The sequence below is a fragment of the Trachypithecus francoisi genome, unplaced genomic scaffold (genome assembly GCF_009764315.1).
Source record: "Trachypithecus francoisi isolate TF-2019V2 unplaced genomic scaffold, Tfra_2.0 Contig01579, whole genome shotgun sequence".
Classification (NCBI taxonomy): Eukaryota; Metazoa; Chordata; class Mammalia; order Primates; family Cercopithecidae; genus Trachypithecus; species Trachypithecus francoisi.
The window spans coordinates 11,660,933-11,685,231 of NW_022681442.1; the positions used below are offsets into that span (position 1 = coordinate 11,660,933).

At 42.7% G+C, this 24,299-nt stretch overlaps 1 protein-coding gene across 1 annotated transcript in view; it reads right to left on the reverse strand.

Moving 5' to 3' along the window:
* INPP5F (inositol polyphosphate-5-phosphatase F) overlaps nt 1–24,299 on the reverse strand; it is a 105,647-nt gene that overhangs the window by 61,743 nt on the left and 19,605 nt on the right. Inside the window, exon 2 of the mRNA XM_033181111.1 lies at nt 19,900–19,980. Coding sequence (XP_033037002.1) covers nt 19,900–19,980 — 81 coding nt within the window. The remainder of the gene's footprint in view (nt 1–19,899; nt 19,981–24,299) is intronic.

Consider the following 24,299-nt stretch of genomic DNA (forward strand, 5'->3'; position numbering starts at 1 on the left):
CTTTCTTAGTTCTCTCACATAAGGAAAACAGGAGAAATGGAAAGTAACCAGTTACTTTGGCACTAGTCCTTTTAATTTTACTTAAGAACTTAAAATGACTTATGTTCACAGCATACAACCATAATTTATTTTGTAGGCTCTATTTTCACTGCTCTTTTGAACACTTTGCAATTTATCTCTATAAACATTCATGTGAGGAACAAAGGCAAAAAGGAAGAGAAGGTGCATTTACTAAGGAGTCTCAGGTGTTTACTTCCTTTAGTATGCTCTAATACTGCACACTACATTCCTGAGGCCAAGATTACCTTTCCTAGGTCCACTGGAACAGTCACAGAGAGGCTGGGAAATGGTCAGAGAGCACCCACCGGCCTGAACACTCACATGGTTGTGCAATTATGACTTGAGGAGCTAGCACAGGAGAATTTGTAATTTTTTAATTTTCTTTCTCTCCCTTTTAAGAGACAGGATTCTCATTATATTGGCCAGGCTGGAGAGCAGTGGCTATTCACAGGCTTGACCCCACTACTGATCACAGCATGGGAATTCTGACCTGCTCCATTTCTGATCTGGGCCAGTTCACTCCTCCTTAGGCAACCCGGTCGTCTCCCCTCCCAAGAGGCTGCCATGTTTGATGCCAAACTTAGTGCAGACACCCAATCAGCATAGCTCACCCCAGCCCAGAACTCCTGGGCCCAAGTGATCCTCCCACCTTAGCCCTCTAGTAGCTAGGACTATAGGTGTGTGCTACCACACTTGACAAGAATTTATAATTATACTGACCCATCAACAAATACTAACCCAAAGACAGACGTGCATACTATATACTCCAAAGTCTTTTGTAGCAGAATATTCAAATACAAATATTTCTTGAAGGGCTTCTGCAGATTATGCTCCAAGCGCCACAGAAGAGTCTATATTTGCACTGGATACATCAGAGGATGGAGACATGTTGGTAAAGAAGGAAAAAACATAATCTGAAAAGGGGAAAAGTCTGCTCGCCTTTCCTTTCTTCTCTGTCACATTGCTAACAGGAATACTCACGTTCCTCTGTCATTTCAAATTGACAGTCTAAACTAAAAAACGTAAGCCAAATTACTCACTGCTTTATATATATATATATATGGCTGGTTTTAAGGTTATGCTTAGGTGCATACAAATTTCAAACTGTTCTATCTTTCTGGTGACTTGAAAATTTTGTTATTTTTGAAATGATTCTCTCTCTCTACTTCTTGCCTTAAATTCTACTTTGATATTAGCACAGTGACACCAGTTTTTGTTAGGCTAATGTTCACAGTTTCTATGCTTTTACTTTCTGTATTCATATATCCAAGGCATTTGTCTTGAAAGCAAGCATGTAGATGGATTTTATTGTTTTTCTAGTATAAATATCTTTGGTTTTTAATAGAAGCATTAAGTCTACTCATTTGTTATGTAATGACTATCATATTTAGGAATCAAACTATCATCTTACTATTTGTCCCACTTGTTCCATACATACCTTTTCTTGCCTTCTTTTAGATTAAGTTTTTAAATAATTATGATTCTGCTTTTCCCCTTTATGAGCTTTTTACAATATTATTCTGTTAGTGGTTACACTGTAGGGGATAACACAAACCCTAATTTACAAAAGCCTAATGTAAATTCATACTTTTTCCAGCTGCTGGACAGTGAAAGGACTTAGATACCAACTCCTTTTAATTCCCCACTGTTACTATTATTGTTGTGTATTTTAACTCTACATTTAAAGTTAAGCCCCACATATGATGACAAATTCACTTAAATTTACTATTTCCCCTTTCCATTGATCTTCATTTCTTCCTACCCCTCCATGCTCCCATCTGGAATCATTTTCCTTTTGCCTGAAAATCTATTTTTGTTTTGGGCAGGGGGAGGGGGACAGAGTCTCGCTCTGTTGCCCAGGCTGGAGTACAGTGGCACAATCTTGGCTCACTGCAACCTCTGCCTCCCAGATCCAAGCAATTCTCCTGCCTCAGCCTCCCGAGGAGCTGGGATTGCAGGCGCCCACCACCACGCCTGGCTAATTTTCATATTTTCAGTACAGACAGGGTATTACCATGTTGGACCAGGCTGGTCTTGAACTCCTGACCTCAAGTGATCCACCCGCCTTGGCCTCCCAGAATCCTGGGATTACAGGTATGAGCCACTGTGCCCAGTCCTCTCTAGTATTTCTTTTAATGCAGAGACTCCTGGTGACAAATTCTCTCAGTTTTTGTTTGTCTCAAAATGTCTTTATTTTTCTTAATTTCTGAAGGTATAAAATTCTGGACAGGCACTTTGACGACATCATTCCATTGTCTTCTGGCTTCCATTGTTTCTATCAATGCTTATGCCTTTGAATTTAATGTGTATTTTTTTCTTTGGCTGCTTTTAGGATATCCTCTGTCTTTACATTTCATCAGTTTTACTATGAGGTAACTGAGTGTGGTTTTATGTTTTTTCCCCTTGGATTCAAAGTACTTCTTGAATCTGTGGCTTGTATTTATAGTTGGTTTTAGAAAATTCTTGGCCATTATCTCATCAAATACTGCTGCTGTCAAAAACAGAACCTCTGACTAGTTTTCTTGATCTCATTTTTAAAGTGTAGGAAATATCTGTAAATGACCCTGTGATGGTTAATTTTGTGGGTCAACTTGACTGGGAAGGGACGCCCAGATTGCTGGTAAAACATTATTTCTGGGTTTGCGTGTGAGGGTATTTCCAGAAGAGATTTGCATTTGAATTGGTAAACTGAATAAAGACTGCCCTCACCAATACAGATGGGCATCATCTGATCCACTGAGTGCCAGAATAGAACAAAAAGGCAGAGGATGGGCTACCTTGCTCTCTGAGCTGGGACATCATCTTCTCCTGCCTGCAGACATCAGTGCTCCTGGCCGTCAGGCCCTTGGATTCCAACTGAGACTTACATCATTGACTCCCCTGGTTCTCAGTTATTTGGGTTTGGACTAGAATTATACCACCAGCTTTCCTGGTTCTCCAGATTGCAGATGGCAGCCTCCATAATCACATAAGCCAATCCCTTATAATAATTATCCTTAAATAACAAATCTCTGTATATAATAATCTCTGTATAGATGTTAAATCTCTCTATACACACACACACACACACACACAGAGTTTACCCCTGAACAATGCAGGAGTTAGGGATGCTGACTCCCCATGCACATACAACTTTCGGCCGGGTGCGGTGGCTCACACCCGTAATCCCAGCACTTTGGGAGGCCAAGACAGGTGGATAACCTGAGCTCAGGAGTTTGAAACCAGACTGGGCAACATAGCAAAACCCCATCTCTACAAAAAAAATACAAAAATTAGCCAGGTACTATGACGTGCATCTGTAGTCCCAGCTACTCAAGAGACTGAAGCATGAGAATTGCTTGAACCTAGGCAGTCGAGGCTGTAGTGAGCTGAGATCGCTCCATTTCACTCCAGCCTGGGCAACAGAGCAAGATCCTGTCTCAAAAACAAAAACAAAATCCACATACAGCTTTTAACTCCCCCAAAACTTAACTATGAAAAGTCTACTATTGATCAGAAGCCTAACATAAATAGTTGATTAACACATACTTTGTATGCTATATTATATATTGTATTCTTACAACAAAGTAAGCTGGGCTGGGCACGGTGGTGGCTCACACCTGTAATCCCAACACTTTGGGAAGCCAAGGCAAGTGGATCACCTGAGGTCTGGGGTTTGAGACCAGCCTGGCCAACATGGTGAAACTCCATCTCTATGAAAAATACAAAAGATTAGCTGGGCACGGTGGCAGGCACCTGTAATCCCAGCTACTTGGGAGGCTGAGGCAGGAGAATCACTTGAATCCAGGAGGCAGAGGTTGCAGTGAGCTGAGATCGCGCCACTGTACTCCAGCCTGGGCGACAAGGGGGAAACTCTGTCTCAAAAAAAATGAACATATGAATAAAGTAAGCTAGAGAAAAGAAAATGCTATTAAGAAAACCACAAGGGGCCAGGTTTGGTGGTTCACACCTGTAATCACAGCACTTCGCAAGGCCAAGACAGGCGGATCAGCTGAGGTCAGGAGTTCAAGACCAACCTGGCCTACATGGTGAAACTCCATCTCTACAAAAAATTAGCCAGGCATGGTGGTGCATGCCTGCAATCCCAGCTACTTGGGAGGCTGAGGTAGGAGCATTGCTTGAACCTGGGAGGCGGAGGTTACAGTGAGCTGAGGCCGCACTATTGCATTCCAGCCTGGGCAATAAGAACGAAACTCGGTCTCAAAAAAAAAAAAGAAAGAAAGAAAACCATAAAGAAGAGAAAATGTATTAACTACTCATTAAGTGGAAGTGGATCATTACAAAGATTTTCATCCTTATCTTCACGTTGAGTAGGCTGAGGAAGAGGAAAGAAGAGAAGGGGTTGGTCTTGAGGTCTAAGGCGTGGCAGAGTCAAAAGAAAATACACTATACATGAACCCACACAGTTTAAACTTGTGTCGTCCAAGGGTCAACTCTGTGTGTGTGTGTGTGCACATGTGTGTGTGCATGCATGTGCACACATATACACTACTAGTTCTGGAAAGCCCTAATAAAGATTTTGGTACCAAGCAGCAGGGGTGCTGGAATAACAAACATCTAAAGATGTGGAAGCAGCTTTGGAACTGGGTAATGGGTAGAGGCTGGAAGAGTTTGGAGGTGCATGCTATTAGTAAAAGCCTACGCTGCCCTGCATGAACCTTTAAAGGTGATGCTGGTGAGGACTCAGAAAGAAGAGAGATGAGCTGTAGAAAAAGCCTCAATCTTCTCAGAGAATTCCTAAGTAATCCTGAGCAGAATGTCAGTAGAAAACATGAACAGTAAAGAGCATTCTGATGAAGTCTCAGATTAAAATAAGGAATGTGTTACTGGACAATATGGAGATGATCCTTGTTATAAAGTGGCAAAGAACTTGGTTGAAGTGTGTGCATGTTTTAGTATTTCGTGGAAGGGAGGACTTTAGAGTGCAATTGGATATTTACCTGAAGCAATTTCTTTTTTTTTTTTTTTTTGAGACGGAGTCTCGCTCTGTCGCCCAGGCTGGAGTGCAGTGGCCGGATCTCAGCTCACTGCAAGCTCCGCCTCCCCAGTTTACGCCATTCTCCTGCCTCAGCCTCCCGAGTAGCTGGGACTACAAGCGCCCGCCACCTCGCCCGGCTAGTTTTTTATATTTTTTAGTAGAGACGGGGTTTCACCGGGTTAGCCAGGATGGTCTCGATCTCCTGACCTTGTGATCTGCCCGTCTCGGCCTCCCAAAGTGCTGGGATTACAGGCTTGAGCCACCGCGCCCGGCCCTACCCGAAGCAATTTCTAAGCAAAATGTCAAAGGTGCAGTTTGCCTCCTCCTGCCTGATTATGGTAAAATGCGAGAAGAGAGCTATGACTTAAAGACAGAATTGCTAAGCAAAAATGAAGTAGAACTTAAAGATTTGAAAAGTTCTACCCAGACTACAGGTTTTAAAAAAGGCCTGTTCAGGCCGGGCGTGGTGGCTCAAGCCTGTAATCCCAGCACTTTGGGAGGCCGAGACGGGCGGATCACGAGGTCAGGAGATCAGACCATCCTGGCTAACACGGTGAAACCCCGTCTCTACTAAAAAATACAAAAAAACGAGCCGGGCGAGGTGGCGGGCGCCTGTAGTCCCAGCTACTTGGGAGGCTGAGGCAGGAGAATGGCATAAACCCGGGGGGCGGAGCTTGCAGTGAGCTGAGATCCGGCCACTGCACTCCAGCCTGGGCGACAGAGCAAGACTCCGTCTCAAAAAAAAAAAAAAAGGCCTGTTCAGGGGAAAACACTACAGGTGTGCCCAAGTCCCTCTGATAAGGAGAGCAATATGGGTATGAACCATGGACTTGATAAGCCACTTCAGCAGGAGAACAGCCAGTGTGAGATGAAAGGGAATGAACTGGGAAGGAATGAAGGATGACTGTCGGTCTTCCTGGGTTTTACAGGCCAGAACCACAGAGCTTTTTGGCAGAGAATGTGCACTATTCTTCAAGACAAGGGCAGAACAAGTCCGAAGGTGATTAAGAGATCATCAGGGCTGGTTCTTTGGTTTCAAAGGAGTAGGCGGGGACTGCCCTATTCAACAGGCAAGATGGTCTCTGCCAGACACCGTGGGGATAGGAGCAACCAGCGGGGCCCTAGGGGCACAACCCTTCCTGGGTAGAGCTGTGGAGGCAGGCCCCCCACCTCAGCAGGTCTGGAAGGTAGAACCTCTACCGCAGTGGGCCTGGAGTGCAGAACAAGGACTCAGTGAAGATTATTCTCGAGCCTTCAGATCTCAAGGAGTTTGCCTTATAGTTTGGACTTAATAGGGCTCCATTGCCCCTTTCTTCTTTCCTATTTCTCTTCTGAAAATGGAAATGTCTAGCCCAAGTATGTCCCACCATTGTATTTTCTAAGTACATAACTTGTTTGGTTTCACAGGTTTGCAGCTGAAGAGCAATTTACCTCAGGATGAATCACACCATGAGCCTCACCCACATCTGAGTTAGATGGTATTTAAACGAGACTTTGGATTTTTTACTTTAAGAGTTGATGCTGGAATGAGTTAAGAGTTTGGGAATGTTGGGATTATAATGGATGTATTTTGTATATGAGAAGAGCATACATTTGGGGGGACAGGGCAGAATATTATAAGCTAAATGTTTATGTCCCCCCAAATTCATAAAGTCACCCCTCAGTATCTGCAGGGGATTGGTTCTAGAACCCCCTATAGGTACCAAAATCCTCAAATGTTCAAGTCCCTTATGTAAAATGGCATAGTATTAATACTTCCATATACCTACGCACATCCTCCTGTATACTTCAAATCATCTCTAGATTACTTATAATACCTAATACAATATAAATGCTGTTTAAATAGTTGTTATATTATTTTTATTGGTTTTTTTTTCCTAAGTATTTTCGATCTGCAGATGTGGAACCTACAGATAGGGAGGACCATGACGATGCTGAAATCCTAATCCCCCATGTTATGGTATTTGGAGGTGGGGTTTTTGGTAGATGATGAGGTTATTAGGGCTCTACCATCACAAATGGGATTAGTACCCTTATAAATGAGACCCAGGAGAGCTCCCTCACGCCTCCTGCCATATGAGGACTCAGTGAGAAGATGCCATCCATGAATAAAAGGCAGCTCCTCACCAGACATCAAATCTGCTGGGGCTTTGATTTTAGGCTGCCCAGCCTCCAGAGCCGTCAGAAATACATTTCTGTTGTTTATAAGCCACCTAGTCCATGACATTCTGTTATAGCAGCCAGAACAGACAAAGAGAGAAGTATTACACACAGTTGACCCTTGAATAACACAAGTTTGAACTGCAAGGGTCCGCCTACATGGAGATTTTTTCCAATCAAATGCAGATTGAAGACAGTATTCGTGGCATGAGAAACCCACATAAACAGAGTCAACTTTTCATATATGGAAGTTCGACGGAGCCAACTTCGGGACTTGAGCATGCATGGATTTTGGTATACGTGGGTGGTCCTGGAACCAATCCCTCCTCCTCATACCAAGAGACAACTGAACTATAATGTTAACATGCTAAGAGAAATAATTAGGAACATATCTTAGTAGTTTATCCCAAGGCATATTATGCTCCAATTTTATTTACAAATCTTTGGTAGGAATGTAAATTGAGTCCTAAGTGTGCATAAAACCTACTTCATTGATACCTGCTACATAAGTTATTAACTGCCTATTTAGCACTTTCAAGTGAATAGAACGTGAGTCTATAAAGTAGGTTTTATGCACACTTATGCATGAATTTAAGTTTCAACTAAAAATATGAATTCACAGTACGTTTAGTGAGTTTTTCTGTTTTATATTTGAAGTCATGTCTTTAAAAAAAAAAAAAAAAAAAACTACATTAAGCGAAATGTTTCATCCCCCTAGTGAAAGCAGAGCACCATTTCCCTGATTGTATTTCAGGGAACAACATACATCAAGTAAATGGAATAACAAGTAATGCCACCACTACGCCAGTGCTGGCTTGTTCAGCGTCAGGTACCTAATAGCTAAAAGTACATCACATTAGGCTTCTAATGCTCTCAGTGACTAAAGAGCTACCTATTAATTTGTTCATCTTCTAAACATAGCAGCTATTCCATGGTTCCTGACTGGTTGTTCTGTTCCTTACTAAAGTTTCCTAAGTCTAGGTTTATAGAAAACTGACAATGACTCACAAGAGACATTTTTAATAGGCTCTATTTCAAAAGTACCAAATGGTGCCATTAGATGTATATTCTGCTTAGCCTGTAAAGCTTAAGACTGTAGTTAAATTCCTAAATAAATCTTCCATAAAATGAAATAATCTTGAAATAATGTATTATACTCTATAAAAAATATAAACTCTTGTATCTATAAGAAATAGAAAAGTCTTAGAAAACTAGAAAAGCCTGACTTATTAAGTACTGTTAGGCAAAATGATTTTCTATATAAAAATGTATTTTCCAGATAACTACAGCTTATCCCCCTAAAACACTAAAATGTTTTCCTGTATGTTGAAAGCTTTAATACTTTCCTACCAATTAAACTCCAGCATACTAAAGACAATCAGGATTTTTACTCATGATGCAAGTTAATCATCATAAAGATAAATTAATGCTTTGAAAAATGACATAAAAATGCTTCAAGGTTGGAGGTGATTGGTCCGTACACAAAGGGAATCAGACCCACGGGTTGTAACAAACCTGCTATCCAAGTCAATTAAATAACCTTCATTTTTTGCTGTCAATCGTTGTTACTGGCCAAGCCTAAGTAAGCGAGAACTTAACATATTTGTCGAGAATCTCCTTTCTTAAACACAATTAGCTTTGACAATAATTTGACTAGAATTACTTTTAAATGTTCAGTAAGATAAAAAGTCCAAAAAGTAATACAAAGGAGGAAATAAATACAGAAAGCACCTGTATAGGTGGCCCACGTAGTCATTTTTACCTTAGTAATCCTCCTTTTCTTATTTTTGTTATTTTTTTTTTTTTTTTGAGACAGAGTCTCGCTCTATGGCCCAGGCTGGAGTGCAGTGGTGCAATCTCGGCTCACTGCAAGCTCCACTTCCTGGGTTCATGTCATTCTCCTGCCTCAGCCTCCCGAATAACTGGGACTACAGGTGCCAGCCACCATGCCCAGCTATTTTTTTTTTTTTTTTTTTTTGTATTTTTAGTAGATATGGGGTTTCACTGTGTTGGCTAGGATGGTCTCGATCTCCTGACCTCGTGATCTGCCTGCCTCAGCCTCCCAAAGAGAAGGGATTACAGGCATGAGCCACCGCGCCCTGCCCCTTAGTTTTATTTTTTAAGAGATGGGGTCTCACTAGGTTGCCCAGGCTGGAGTGCATGGCTATTCAAAGGCATGATCATAGAGCACAGCAGCCTCGAGCTCCTGGCCTCAAGCAGTCCTCTTACCCTCAGCCTCCCAAGTAGCTGGGACTACAGGCACACGCCACTGCACCCAGCTTTCCTCCCCTCTTTCTGAGGCTAAAAACCAAACCTTTAATATCGCTGCTATTGAAATCACTGAGGAAAACTGGAGTATAAGAACAAATGGGCCGGGCGCGGTAGCTCACGCCTGTAATGCCAGCACTTTGGGAGGCCGAGGCGGGCGGATCACGAGGTCAGGATATCAAGACCATCCTGGCTAACACGGTGAAACCCCGTCTCTACTAAAAATACAAAAAAATCAGCCAGGCGTGGGGGCGGGCGCCTGTAGTCCCAGCTACTCGGGAGGCTGAGGCAGGAGAATGGCGTGAACCCGGGAGACGGAGCTTGCGGTGAGCTGAGAGCTCGCCACTGCACTCCTACGGAGCAAGACTCCGTCTCAAAAAAAAAAAAGAAAAAGAAAAAATGGGTTTATGACTAGAAAAAGGAATGACAGTGGAATAGCACATGAGGCACGCCGGCCTGCCTCTCAAGTATCTCTCTGCCTGAAAATATAAAAATCTGCCATGCCACTTAGAGATATGCTCAAGAGTAAGAAGCATACTTGTGTAACTACGCTCTGGGGAGCTCAGAACTGTGGGTCACATTCATGTGACTTGTTCAAGCATCACTTCTACCACGGAGGTGGAACCATCCGCACCAAGCAGACGGGCTCAAGACTAGGAACAAGGGAGGTGGGAAATTGTGAAGCATAAAATGTAGGGACAAGCTGAGAGGAGCAAAGAGAGAAGGATGAAGCACTCAGCATCTAGGTACCTAAGAGGAAAGGAAAAGGAACAGGAGAGAAGCAAAAACAAGATGAATGAGAAGATACCAGCGAATGTAATCCTCTAACACCATTTAGCTGCCTGCGTCTAAGACTCAAGTCTGTTAAGAGAATGGGTCAGCTAAATTATAGTTAAAGAATCTTCTAAGGGTTAACTAGGAATCTGGTCGCCGATGAAAATCTTACTTCTAGGCCAGGCGTGGTGACTCAGGCCTGTAATCCCAGGACCTTGGGAGGCCGAAGCGGGCAGATCACTTGCGAGACCAGCCTGGCCAACATGATGAAACCCTGTTTCTACTAAAAATACAAAAATTAGCCACCTTAGGGTGAGGCACGAGAATCACTTAAACCAAGGAGGCAGAGGCTGCAGTGAGCCGAGATTGTGCCACTGCACTCCAGCCTGGCTACAGGAGCAAGACTCTGTCTCAAAAAAAAAAAAAAAAAAAAAAGTAAATCTTACCTCTGAAAGTCAGTAACTCTGAGATCCTCGTAAGTGAGAAAATGAATATAAAATGACTGTATCTGAGGCTGGGCACAGTGCTCATGCCTGTAATCCCAGCACTTTGAAAGGCCAAGAGAGGCAGATTGCTTGAGCCCAGGAGTTCAAGACCAGCCTGACCCAGGAGTTCAAGACCAGCCTGAGCAACATGGCAAAACCCTGTCGCTATTAAAAAATACAAAAATTAGCTGGGCACGGTGGCATGTGCCTGCATTCCCAGCTACTTGAGAGAGAGATGGGAGGATCACTGGAGCCCAGTTAGGTCAAGGCTGCAGTGAACCATGATCATGTCACTGCACTCCAGCCTGGGTAACAGAGTGAGACTCTGTCTCCAAAACAAAAACAAAACAAAAAAGACTGTATTTGGTTTTGTTTTGTTTTCGAGATGGAGTTTCGCTCTTGTCGCCCAGGCTGGAGTGCAATGGCATGATCTCGGCTCACTGCAACCTCTGCCTCCCGGGTTCAAGGAATTCTCCTGTCTCAGCCTCCCAAGTAGCTTGGATTACTAGCTACTAGGGAGGCTAGTAATGTTGGTCAGGCTAGTCTCAAACTACCAACCTCAGGTGATCCACGTGCCTCGGCCTCCCACAGTACTGGGGTTACAGGCGTAAGCCATTGCATGTGGCCAAAAAAGACTATATTTGATTTATATTTTAGATCACTTATATTTTGATAGAAATATTATGTTACAAGATATAAATTGTACCTCAAGATATATTTATATATAATTTACATATTATAAATTTCATCCATTGTAAGGAAACAAGTCAATGATTTTAATACATGTATAGAGTTAGGTAACCAGCATCACAATACCTACATGTTTTTAATTACGTGAGTTGTCAGTAGACAATAAAACAACCTGCTTCTCCCACATATAGCTGTACACAGGCAAACTCATATCTAAACAGAAGCAATAACTAAAAGGTTTGTGCCACAACCCAGGCCTGCAGCAGAGGATGAAAGCTCTGCAGGGACCTTGTCAGACCCTCTTGTTTCTCTCCACTGTCCTTAAGGAGTGAGGTTTCCAACGGCTTTTAAGGCATGCACTAAAACAATGCTAGTGACACTCCATTCATTCACCACTAAAATATATAAAAATTCCATGTCACTAGTGCCATAGCAAAGTCTCCATAGACAGCAGAGGACTAAAATCAGTATTAAAATCATATGCATAATACACTTTACCATCTTAATGATTGAGACATCGTCACCACTTCCAAAGTGAAAGAACAGCAGATGGCGAGTACTATTTTAATGAATGAGACCTACTTGAGTGAATTTTTGTCTAGCATTGTTCAGTACTATCAGTAGTAATTCAGTTAATTACTAAACAAAGAGCCTCTATTGCCACATTAATCAAGACTCCTGACAATGTTCTCTTCATGTAGTCCTGAATATATCGTGGGATATATTCCTTTACTAATGAATCTTTTTGCTTTTTATCTTTACTTCTTACCCTAATTGAGTTTATCCTCTTCTCAATCTTGAAAACACATTTTAACTTGAAGAGCTTTTGTGATCTATTTTAAATCTCCAGCCTAAAGCAGTCTTTTCCTGGATATCTGTGTGAAGACATGACTATACCCAGACATTACACAGAAAATGAAGGGAAGAAACACATCAATCATGCGGGCCTTTTGCACAGCTGCATACTCTGCCAAGAACCACCTCTCCTCTCAATGCCTCCCTCCCACCCCTGGCCCTGTCCGTATGAGATGCTTTCCATCCTAGAACCCCAGCTCCACCCATATGAGATGCCTTCCAACCAGCAGCACCAGCTCCACCCATATGAGATGCTTTCCATTCAGAAGCCCCAGCTCCACCCAGTTGGGCTCTTCTGTCATACACACCACAGCACCCCACACTTGTCTTCAGACAGTTACGTTTGTAATGGTAAAACTGTGTGACTGGTAATTAACATCTATCACTCAGATTCTGAGTCTAGGTTTCTAGAAGCTTCGACCTGCAGCCCCAGCTTGTTCAACCTGCAGCCCCAGCACTGAGTACATGCCATGGGGCACAGTAGGTACTCCGTAGATACTTGTTAAATCCAGAAGTACTCACTGAATATTTCTGAATTGCCCTGTAGTGGGCCAGCACAGAGAGACACAGCAGGTAAGCAGAACAGACATGGCCCTAACTGCTGTCTTCTTGGAGGTTATTTCCATGAGAAGACAGACAAAAAAGAAAAAGAAAAAATTAATATGTAATTGCAATTGTGATATGAAATTGACTACCATTCTTTTTTTTTTGAGATGGACTCTCACTCTGTCACCCAGGCTGGAGTGCAGTGGTGAGATCTCAGCTCACTGCAGCATCCACCTCCTGGGTTCAAGCAGTTCTCATGCCTCAGGCTCCCGAGTGGCTGGGATTACAGGCACATGCCACCGTGCCCGGCTAATTTTCGTATTTTTAGTAGAGATGGGGTTTCACCGTGTGGTCAGGCTGGTCTCAAATCCTTGACCTCAAGTGACCTGCCTGCCTTGGCCCCTCCAAAGTGCTAGGATTACAGGTGTGAGCCACCGCGCACCCGGCCTTGACTACCATTTTTATTTCCTCCTGGATACTACAATGAATTTTTTTAATGTTGATTTTTCACAGATCCACACTTTTCTTTCACCTATTTGATACATTACACATCCCTCCTACTTTCTGTTCCTCATATTAGAAAATCTCGGCCGGGTGCAGTGGCTCATGCCTGTAATCCCAGCACTTTGGGAGGCCGAGGCAGGTTGATCACCTGAGGTCAGGAGTTCAAGACCAGTCTGGCCAACATGGGGAAACCCCCTCTCCACTACAAATACAAAAATAGGCTGGGCGTGGTGACACGTGCCTATAATCCCAGCTACTCAGGAGGCTGAGGCAGGAGAATCGCTTGAACCCGGGGGGGCTGAGGTTGTAGTAAGCCGAGATCGCACGACTGCACTCCAGCCTGGGCGACAGAGCAAGACTCCGTCTCAAAAATAAATAAAATAAATAAATAAATAAATAAATCTCAACTGGTCAAACCAAAGTCAGATACGTTTGAGTTGTCAGAAGACAGACTACATTACACCCTGGCTGAAGTCCATCTGCCTGCAAATGTCTGAGGAAGAAGTCTTGCAACCCAAAAACAGGCTAATGGTTCTAAATAGATATTTTCTAGGCATTAGGGTACACAGAACCTTTTTTTTGGCAGAGCTTACTAAAAGGGCAGGCAATTGTCAACAAAGGATAACACAAACAAAAACAGTTTGAAATTCTTCTATCATATTTTTTAAAAGAAACATGTGGATTACAAAATAACTTTCACTAATGCTACTAATCTGTTATTACCAAAAATACTACTTTTTATAAATTTTCACAATGTAGTCTTTAGTGACGTGTTCTGTTCTGTTTTTCATTTCTTGTTTTTTTGTCTTTTAAGACAGAGTCTTGCTCTCTAGTCCAGGCTGGAGTGCAGTGGTGCGATCTTGGCTCACTGCAACATCCACCCCCTGGGTTCAAACGATTCTCCTGCCTCAACCTCCCGGGTAGCTGGGATTATAGGCGGGGTTGAGACAGGGTTTCACCATGTTGGCCAGGCTGGTCTCAAACTCCTGACCTCAAGCGATCCACCTGCCTTGGTCTCCCAAAGTGCCAGGATTACAGGCTGAGTCACCACATCTGGCCTGTGACTTGTTCTTATTACAGTTTTAGCAAAAATTAACATTAGAAAAATAGTCCATGTTTAAAATTTGTTCAAAATTGTATAGCCACAATGTAAGTGGTTCTTGAGTAGAATATCTGATACCCATAAGGATCTTTAAGAGGGAAAAAAAATAGTAATCAGCATATACTGAATGGTTTTTTTTGTTTTGTTTTTTTGTTTTTCTTGAGACAGAGTCCTGCTCTGTCACCCAGACTGGAGTGCAGTGGCATGATCCCGGCTCACTGCAACCTCTGCCTCCCAGGTTCAAGCAATTCTCCTGCCTCAGCCTCCCGAGTAGCTGGGATTCCAAGCGTGTGCCATCACACCCAGCTAATTTTTGTATTTGTAGCAGATACGGGGTTTCACCATGTTGGTCAGGCTGACCTCGATCTCCTGACCTTGTGATCTGCCTACCTCAGCCTCCCAAAGTGCTGAGATTACAGGTGTGAGCCACCACGTCTGGCTGAATGCATATTATTACCAAGAACTCACTTTATGTGAGTTTTATTAAATCTTCGCAATAACTGTATCAAGAAACTATAATCAGTTTTGTCTTATAGACGGCAACTGAGGCTTAGATGAGGTCACCTGACTCAAGGCAATTGTGTGATCTTGCAGAATTAGTCCACATCTGGAGTGGGTTCCTAGTCAATGATATTCAAGGACTGGCCTATCACACTGAAATAAGGGCAAGCAGCAGGAAACAGCAACACCAGACTAGAAGGAATTCTTTTTGACATGCTTTTGTAATGAAGCATTTTGGTGGATATTATGTTCCTGTTATGGGCTAAACTGTGTCCCCTTAAAATTCATATGCTGAAGTCCTAACTCCTAGGACCTCAGAATATGATTATATTTAGAGACAGGGTCTTCAAAGGGGTAATTAGGTTAAAATGAGTTTGAGTGGGCCTTAATCCAAAATGACTGGTGTCATTACAAGATGAGGAAATTTAGACAGACACACAGTTACAGAGGGAAGACCACATGAAGACACAAGGGGACAGTGGCCATGTACAAGATTAGGACAGAGGCCTCGGGAGGAACCAACACAGCCAACACCTTGATTTCAGACTTGTGTTCCAGAATTGTGAGAAAATACGATTCCATTGTTTAAGCCACCCAGCTGGTGGCACTTTGCTATGGCAGCAAACTAATACAGTTCCTAAGTCACGAGCACTTGCTTCATTCCACAGAGCTCAGAGTTCAGTGACAGTCAGGAACAGCGGCATGGCTCACCCACGCCACTTTAAGACTGTCAATGACATCTGTTCAAATACATTTATGTTCCCATCTCCCTAGGCAAGAAGAAAAATTTGTGCATTAATATGTGGAAAATAAGTAGGAGGGAAACAAGAGAGAGTTTCAGTACAGACATTTTATTCCCCTCAACCACTATCCTCCAAAGATAAGATGTTCCCAGGGAAAATGCCCGTCAAGTAATTTTCTCAATTCTTTCTCACACACAGCAGGCACATACCTCCCTTCTAGCCAATCTGACCCAGGGCAAGAGCTTTAATAGGGGGCAGGGAGAGGAGAGGAGGAGGCATCCCTGAGGACAGATAAGGAGAGTAAGTAAGATGGGTGCTCACAGGCAAGGGGCTGGGGGTGGAATGACATGGAGAGGGTTGGGAGGGAGGGAAAAGCAGCAGGTGCCCAGCAAGGGGTTTCCTTTGCTGCCTCCCCACTCTCTTTTTTTTTGAAACGGAGTCTGGCTCTGTCGCCCGGGCTGGAGTGCAGTGGCCGGATCTCAGCTCACTGCAAGCTCCGCCTCCCGGGTTTACGCCATTCTCCTGCCTCAGCCTCCCGAGTAGCTGGGACTACAAGCGCCCGCCACCTCGCCCGGCTAGTTTTTTGTATTTTTAGTAGAGACGGGGTTTCACCGTGTTAGCCCGGATGGTCTCGATCTCCTGACCTCGTGATCCGCCCGTCTGGGCCTCCCAAAGTGCTGGGATTACAGGTTTGAGCCACCGCGCCCGGCCCCCACTCTCTTTCTTAAGAGCCAAACCTTTCAAGTGATGTGACAAGAAGAAGGGAAAAAAAAGGTCCAAGGATTAGGAGAATGAAAAATTAAGAGAATTTCCCTGCCCTTTTTTCCTTTTTTATACTTCCTCCAGTTCACTCTACTCTCCACCTCTCCCTCTTTCAAAATATCCTACATCACAGGTATTCTCACTGCCTATCAACCATCTATTCTGGGACCAAAGAACAGAAAGGAGGAGCAGTACATATAAAGGGGGCTGACTACAGATGGCCATACCTTCACCACCTCCTAAATGACCATACTTTGACTGTATCACAAACTCATCAGCCATCAACTAACTTAATTTGCACATTAGTTTTAGGAGATAGCTTCTGAGCTGTCTGCCAAGTCCAAACCCTCCTGCTCTGACTTCCACCTAGAGGATTGGGACTCTGGAGCATGTCTGACCTACGTGACCCTGGCCAGGAGTCCCATGGCCCAAGATGGGCAAATAAGTCTCTTACCTAGAAGTCTAACGTGTACTCACTACTCAATCTTTTCTGATTGCTGGTCAGTTTCCAGTCATTACAGGGAATATCAGTTGTCAGTTGGTTTGAGGCTAGGGGTGTCATTTTGAAGGCAGATATTTTGTCCTACATCATACAAACAGAGAAAGTCAAAAAGAGAGAAGAATAAAAGAGACATAGGAGGAGAGGCAGTTGTCAGAGACCAGCTGCCCCAATAAAGTAATCCTGGATCCTGTACAACATCCGTTTCTGTCTTGTTTTTGGTCCCTTGAGTTCTTCATATAAAAGTGTGTGTTTTTGCATAAGCTGATAGGTTTGTATTTGCAACCAAAGAGCCTTGATAAAATAGTGATTTACAATTTACTAAACACTTGCAGGTACGATAGTTAGCTCATTTGGGACTCACAATATCCTATGGAAATGAAGAGAGCAGTTTCTTTTACCTTGTGTAACAACTTAAGATATACAGGCCCTTGAACACTGGTAGCTGTCTTCTCAGCACCCAGTCACTACCCTGAAAGGACATCCAGGTTATCCAGGAGAGAGAGGAGGACTCAAGGAGAGGCTTTGTGAGACGAGAGACATGGAGAGAGGGGCCAGGTGAAGGAGAACTAAGGCCACCCAGGCAAACTCCCAGTGAATGTTGCTACGTGAGTGACCCCAGCCAACACAACAGAGGAGAGCAGAGCTGCTCTGTCAACCCATAGAATCATGAGAAATTCTAGACTGTTGTTGTTTTAAGCCATTAACTTTTGGGACTGGCTTGTTACATAACAAGAGATACATGAAATAGACGTTAGGCAGCTTCTCCTATATCTCAAAGCTAAATAAATACAGCTTGTCTTCAGGTCTCCTAACTGATTGCAGTGATTTATTCACTGTGCTAAGATGTGACTGAAAATGAGGAAAAATAACTCAAAAGTTTTATACATGTCATTTAAATAACAGAAAACGAATTTTAGCTCAGAACACCCAGCTGTGAAATTATCCTGTCAGCATGTAAATGAATTAAAAATATATGTATGTAAATGTGGACAGGTAGGAGAATGTTATTAAAATACTTGGTTACATGGTTACACAATGACTAAATGCTTTTCTTCTCTGTGTTGAAAGAATTTTTTTAAAAAACCTACCAAATACAGAATATACAACAATGCTCATAGCAGTATTAGTTCTAATAGCAAAACAAAAAAAGAAATAACTCAATTACCCAGTGAGAGGAAAAAGAACAAATCATGATATATTCATAAATAGTGAAAATAAGGAACTACAGTTTCATGCATGAATACATCTCAAAAATATAAATAAAAATAAGTGAAAGAACAAAAACAACTTAATATCACTTATATAAAATCCCCAAAATACAACCCTTAGCAACATCTGTAGGAATACATATCTAATAAAAGCAAAAACAAAAACCAAGGAAATACAAAATTCAAAGTAGCAGGTTCCTTTAAGGGGAAGGAAATAGGAAACATTTGGGAAAAGGCACAGAGATGGCTCCAAACACATTGGTCATATTTCCTTTTTTTATTTATTTATTTATTTATTTATTTTTTGAGATGGAGTTTTGCTCTTGTTGCCCAGGCTGGAGTGCAATGGCACAATCTTGGCTCACTGCAACCACCATCTCCCGGGTTCAAGCAATTCTCCAGCCTCAGCCTCCCGAGTAGCTGGGATTACAGGTATGCGTCACCACACCCACATAATTTTGGTACTTTTAGTAGAGACAGGGTTTCACCATGTTGGTCAGGTCGGTCTCGAACTCCCAACCTCAGATGATCCGCCTGCCTCAGCCTCCCAAAGTTCTGGGATTATAGATGTGAGTCACTGCACCTGGCTCATATTTTAAAACAACCAAGGAATCTAGCAAAGGAAAATTAGCTTGTTCCAGATATATGTGCTTATTTCTGATACACAAAAATCAATCTAGCTCCCAAATGCTTAATATTATTTTTAAATAAAAAGGACACACTATAGAGATATATACTCGCAATTACACAGAAATAATGGCAAAGCCTCCTATAATTCATAACTCATCAAAATTGATACCAAAGGAAAAATATTTATTTAAATGTAGTGCTTAAAATATTTCATTTAGGCCAGGCATGGTGGCTCATGCCTGTAATCCCAGGACGTTGGAAGCCCATGGCAGGAGGATCGCTGGAGGCCAGGAGTTTGAGACCAGCCTGGGCAACATAGCAAGAACCCATCTCTAATTTTAAAAAGCTCCCTGAAGCGCAAGGCACCAAAAAAGAAAAAATAAAATTTCATTTGGCCCCTTTTCGTTAGCTTTTTGGGACCTGCCTGTATAATACCTGTTATACTTTCCCACCAACAAAATTCCCTTTAAGCTCAGGACACAGGTGCCTGTCATTCCAAGTGAGGGCCTGGTGAGTGACCTGGACTTCCCATCAATCTGCCTGTCCTGGACAGGGTTCTCTGATAGGACCACACTGTGTGCTAAGAGACCCATACTCCTCTGGCAGAGCTGACTGCATCAGGAACAGACAGCCGACATAAAGCCAATCAGTCATGGTCTGCCACCTGCTTGCCTCTCCAGCTTTATTCCTACTGCTCTCCTTTGAGATCAATGCATTTGCTATGTCTTTCCGTCACAGCACCTTCCACAATTATCAAATAATCATACGTTTATTTCCGTGACTACTCTTTGATACCTGTCTTTCCTCCTAAACTGTAAGCTCCATAAGGGTAGAAACAGGTCGGTCGGTCTTTGCTCATTATTGTGTTCTACCAACAAGCACGATTCCTGACACACAGCAGGTGTTCAGTAAGTTTTGTAACAGGAAGAAGTGTAATATTATGTCACCTTTTTTCTAAAGTTTTCTTTTTTATTTCATTAAACTTATATGGAAATACAGCCACTTTGAGCAGACCCAAAATCAAGACAAAGGAATCAAAGCTGTAAGAGAATCTCATGTATCCTCAAAGAGGAAAACACCAAAAAATACCACAATAAATCTGACAAGTTTAAGGAGTTTACAGAAACATACCTGAATGAAGTTGAATTTTTCCAATAACACCTTCTACCAACCCCAAACAAATGGGATTCCAGGCAAGAAGTAGATCAGTAGCTAAAAGGAAATAGGAAGCAGTGATGAGAAAATATTCACCAGAAAATATATTAAAACAATATCTTTAGCAGTGTATTAAAAAAAAATCAATGTCCCAAAAAAGTAGTATGAATATCCAAATGGAATACATTACCATAAAGCAATTTGTGACAAAGTATTAAATGTGAGGCCTGAATAAGGCTTTGGATATAGTAAGGCTTCTGATAGTTAAGGGGAGAGCAGTAACAATCAGAAAATCTTCCCAGATAGGAAGCAGTACCTTGGCGCCCTACAGTGGAGGAACGGGGCCATTACACTACAAGAAGGCAAATGGAGGAGCTGCTTGTGGTCCTACAGCATAGAGCCAGTTCCGGATCCAAAGACAGGGCCTAAGAAATTGCCACAGAGCTGTCCACTTACTGGATCATACTCTGGAAAATACCTTTTCCCAAAGATGCTTATACCAAACAAAGAAATCCGGAAAGCAACTGCTCTTTTATATGACTTCCAGGACGAATACAATAGGAACTGTTTCCATTTGAGTGCCTTCATCTCAATCAGTGTTCCTCATCTAAACCACAGAACAGTGATTTGGGTGACAGTTTTTTCACTTCTTCCATATGAGAAATTAGATGACACAAGCTGGTTCCATTCTAGACACACAAGAGAGAAGCAAATTCATTACATGCAACAGATGCCTAAGGACAGGGTTTATTCTCTTGTGTGACCCAGACTGCAAAAGGTTATATACATGGTAATACATGTAACATTTGTGGTAGTTCAACAGGTGAAGATTAGCAAGAATGAAAACAATATTTGTCTTGGCAGAAAATTAAAACTACATTTTCATTATTATCATTTGCAGTTTATTTTAGTGAAACTTACACTTAATCTGTAACTCGCAGAGTAATTATACACTTAATAGTTTAGCCCCACAAATTCATTTGAGTTTTGACTATTGTATCTTGAATGTCTTTGTTATGATACATTCAACGGAAGGCAAAAAAAACTGACTTGTCTTTGGCTGGATGCGATGGCTCATGCCTGTAATCCCAGCACTTTGGGAGGCTGAGGAGGGTGGATAGCCTGAGGTCAGGAGTTCGAGACCAGCCGGCCCACATGGTGAAACCTCATCTCTACAAAAATTAGCCAGGCATGGTGGCATGCGCCTGTAGTCCCAGCTACTCGGGAGGCGGAGGTGGGAGAACGGCTTGAACCCAGGAGGTAGAGGTTGCAGTGAGCCAAGATCACACCACTGCACTCCAGCCTGGGGGACAGACCAAGATTCTGTCTCAAAAAATAATAATAATAATTTTGAGTTAAAAATTTAGAATTTACCTAATTTTGCTAATTTGATGGCATCTGGCATCTATTGCCTAACATGATGTTTATTTCTTTTCTATTGCTGATAAGATTAAACACTTAATTATAAAATTGGCTACTTATGGCCAGGCATGGTGGCTCATGCCTGTAATCCCAGCACTTTGGAAGGCCGAGGCGGGAGGATCACCTGAGGTCAGGAGTTCAAGACCAGCCTGGCCAACATGGAGAAATCCCATCTCTACTAAAAATACAAAAATTAGCTGGGTGTGTTGGCACACGTCTGTAATCCCAGCTACTTGGGAGGCTCAGGCACAAGAATCGCTTGAATCCGGGAAGTGGAGGTTGCTGTGAGCCAAGATTACATCACTGCACTCAACTACAGCCTGGACAACGGAGCAAGACTCTGTCTCAAAAAAAAAAAAAAAAATGGCTGCTTATATGTCATGTCATCTTCTATGATTTTCTTGTTCATGCCTCCTAACGATTTTTCTTTATATCCCTCATTGACCTACGAGTTCCTTTCATATTAAGGACTTCAACTCTTTGACACGTTTGCAAACATTTTCAGTTTTTAATTTTTGTATCTTTTGGCTTACAAAGTTGTTCCTTAGTATCAGTTACTGTATTTACTGATTTCATCTCTGTTAGTTGTTAACTATTTAACCCTAATGCCAGTGGAACAAAGATAACCCTGATTTCTTTCCAAATAGTGAGGCAGAATCCTGTATCAGGCAGGCCATGTCTCAACATCTGCCAACACAGATGCCCCTGCTAAGGAAAGAGCTCCGGCTACCCAGAACTCTGCCACCTTGACCTCAGATGAACAGACCACAGTTGTAGGACTCCATCCCTTGGGTACCAAATAAGCTTTAGGAATACAGAAGAGGAAGGCAAAAACAGAGTTAAAGCAGAGTTAGAAGAAGTGGTGCATCAGGCATAAGGACAGCAGCAAGAAAAAATAATACAGCGGATAAAAAAAGTACAAGATTTGTTCTGGTATGTGCCCCATCATTGGAAAAACACATACCAAGTACTTGCCAGGAACCAGACACTATATCACGTTAAGATGATATAAAAATAATGAAGCAAACAGTGTAGATAACAGAAGACCAGTAGGTACACCGGAGATATGAACTGATAATGCTGGAAAAGTAAACTAAGGCCAACTGTGGAAAAACTTGAATAAACAGTAATGAGCCTGGCCAGGCACGGTGGCTCACACATGTAATCCCAGCACTTTGGGACGCCAAGGCGGGTGGATCACAGGTCAGGAGTCCAAGACCAGCCTGACCAACATGGTGAAACCCCGTCTCTACTAAAAATACAAAAATTAGCCAGGCATGGTGGTGCATGCCTGTAATCCCAGTTACTCAAGAGGCTGAGGCAGGAGAATCACTTGAACCTGGGAGGCGGAGGTTGCAGTGAGCCGAGATCACGACACTGCACTCCAGCCTGAGTGACAGAGCGAGACTTAATCTCAAAAAACAAAACAAACAAACAAAAAAAAACCAGTAATGAGCCTGAGCTTCCTAGAGACCATGGAAAGCAGATAATAAATAAAATAGGTAAAACAAGATTACAGTCAGGGATTACATCACAAGGTTGATGTAACTAAGGAAACCTTACCCAAAAGTTAAACTGTGTTTTCAATCATTTAGAAGGTCCATCGTAAGAGATACTTTTACATCAAGAACTAGTGAACACATAGACGTATGTAGGTACCAGAAACAAAAGTTTCATGAAATAGTATTTGAAAAGAGGTGGAGATTGGGAGTAAGAAACCCACTTGGATTACTGCAAAAGTCTTGGCCTGAAATGACATGAAAGGTCATGGAGAAAAGAGCTCGAGAAAAAAAAAAAAAAGAAAAGAAAAAATAACAAAAAAAAGAGTAAAAAAGAGAGAAAAAGAAAAGAGCTTAGGGAGTAAGCTGGTAGTGGGTGAAGAATCCACAGGAGGAGATGAACATGAAAGTCCTCGGCCGGGCGCGGTGGCTCAAGCCTGTAATCCCAGCACTTTGGGAGGCCGAGACGGGCGGATCACGAGGTCAGAAGATCGAGACCATTCTGGCTAACATGGTGAAACCCCGTCTCTACTAAAAATACAAAAAAAAAAACTAGCCGGGCGACGTGGCGGGCGCCTGTAGTCCCAGCTACTCGGGAGGCTGAGGCAGGAGAATGGCGTGAACCCGGGAGGCGGAGCTTGCAGTGAGCTGAGATCCGGCCACTGCACTCCAGCCTGGGCGGCAGAGCGAGACTCCGTCTCAAAAAAAAAAAAAAAAAAAAAAAAAAAAGAAAGTCCTCAAAAGAAGCTATGTGGAGGCCAGGTAGAGAGCAAATCAAAGGCGACACTGAGGCACCTATTCTCTCCTGAGTGGGAATGGAGGAGGATATGAGTGAGAAGAGCAAGAGGAAGCGTGGCAGAGAGGATACGGCACACTGCAGCTGAGAGGAAGGGCTGGCGAGAACCTCCTCATTCAATACCCTTTTCCATCTTTGGCATTGTGAACCATGTAAATGCATCATCCAGTCAAGAAAATAAGATTTCAACTTAAAAAAAAAACTATTAAAAAAGTCTGTGTTGTAGTCTAAGTACTAAAAACAATAGTCATTAGTAGTCCAGAATGAAAACCAGTTAAACCCATAAGACTGAGTTCATGATGAGATGATCAAGAAGAAACAACTGGTTTAAGAACAAGAGGAGGGACTAGGCTCAGTGGCTCATGCCTATAATCCCAGCATTTTAGGAGGCTGAGGCAGGAGGATTACTTGAGGTCAGGGGTTTGAGACCAGCTTGGGCAACACAGCAAGATCCCCTCTCTCTACAAAATATGAGCCAGGTGTGGTGGCACGCACCTGTAGTCCCAGCTACTCAGGAGGCTGAGGCAGGAGGATCACTTGAGCCCAGGAATTTGAGGCTGCAGGGAGCTCTGATGGTGCCACTGCACTCTAGCCTGGGGGACAGAGCGAGACTCCATCTCAAAAAAACAAAAAAACAAAAACAAGAAAGAGATAAAATG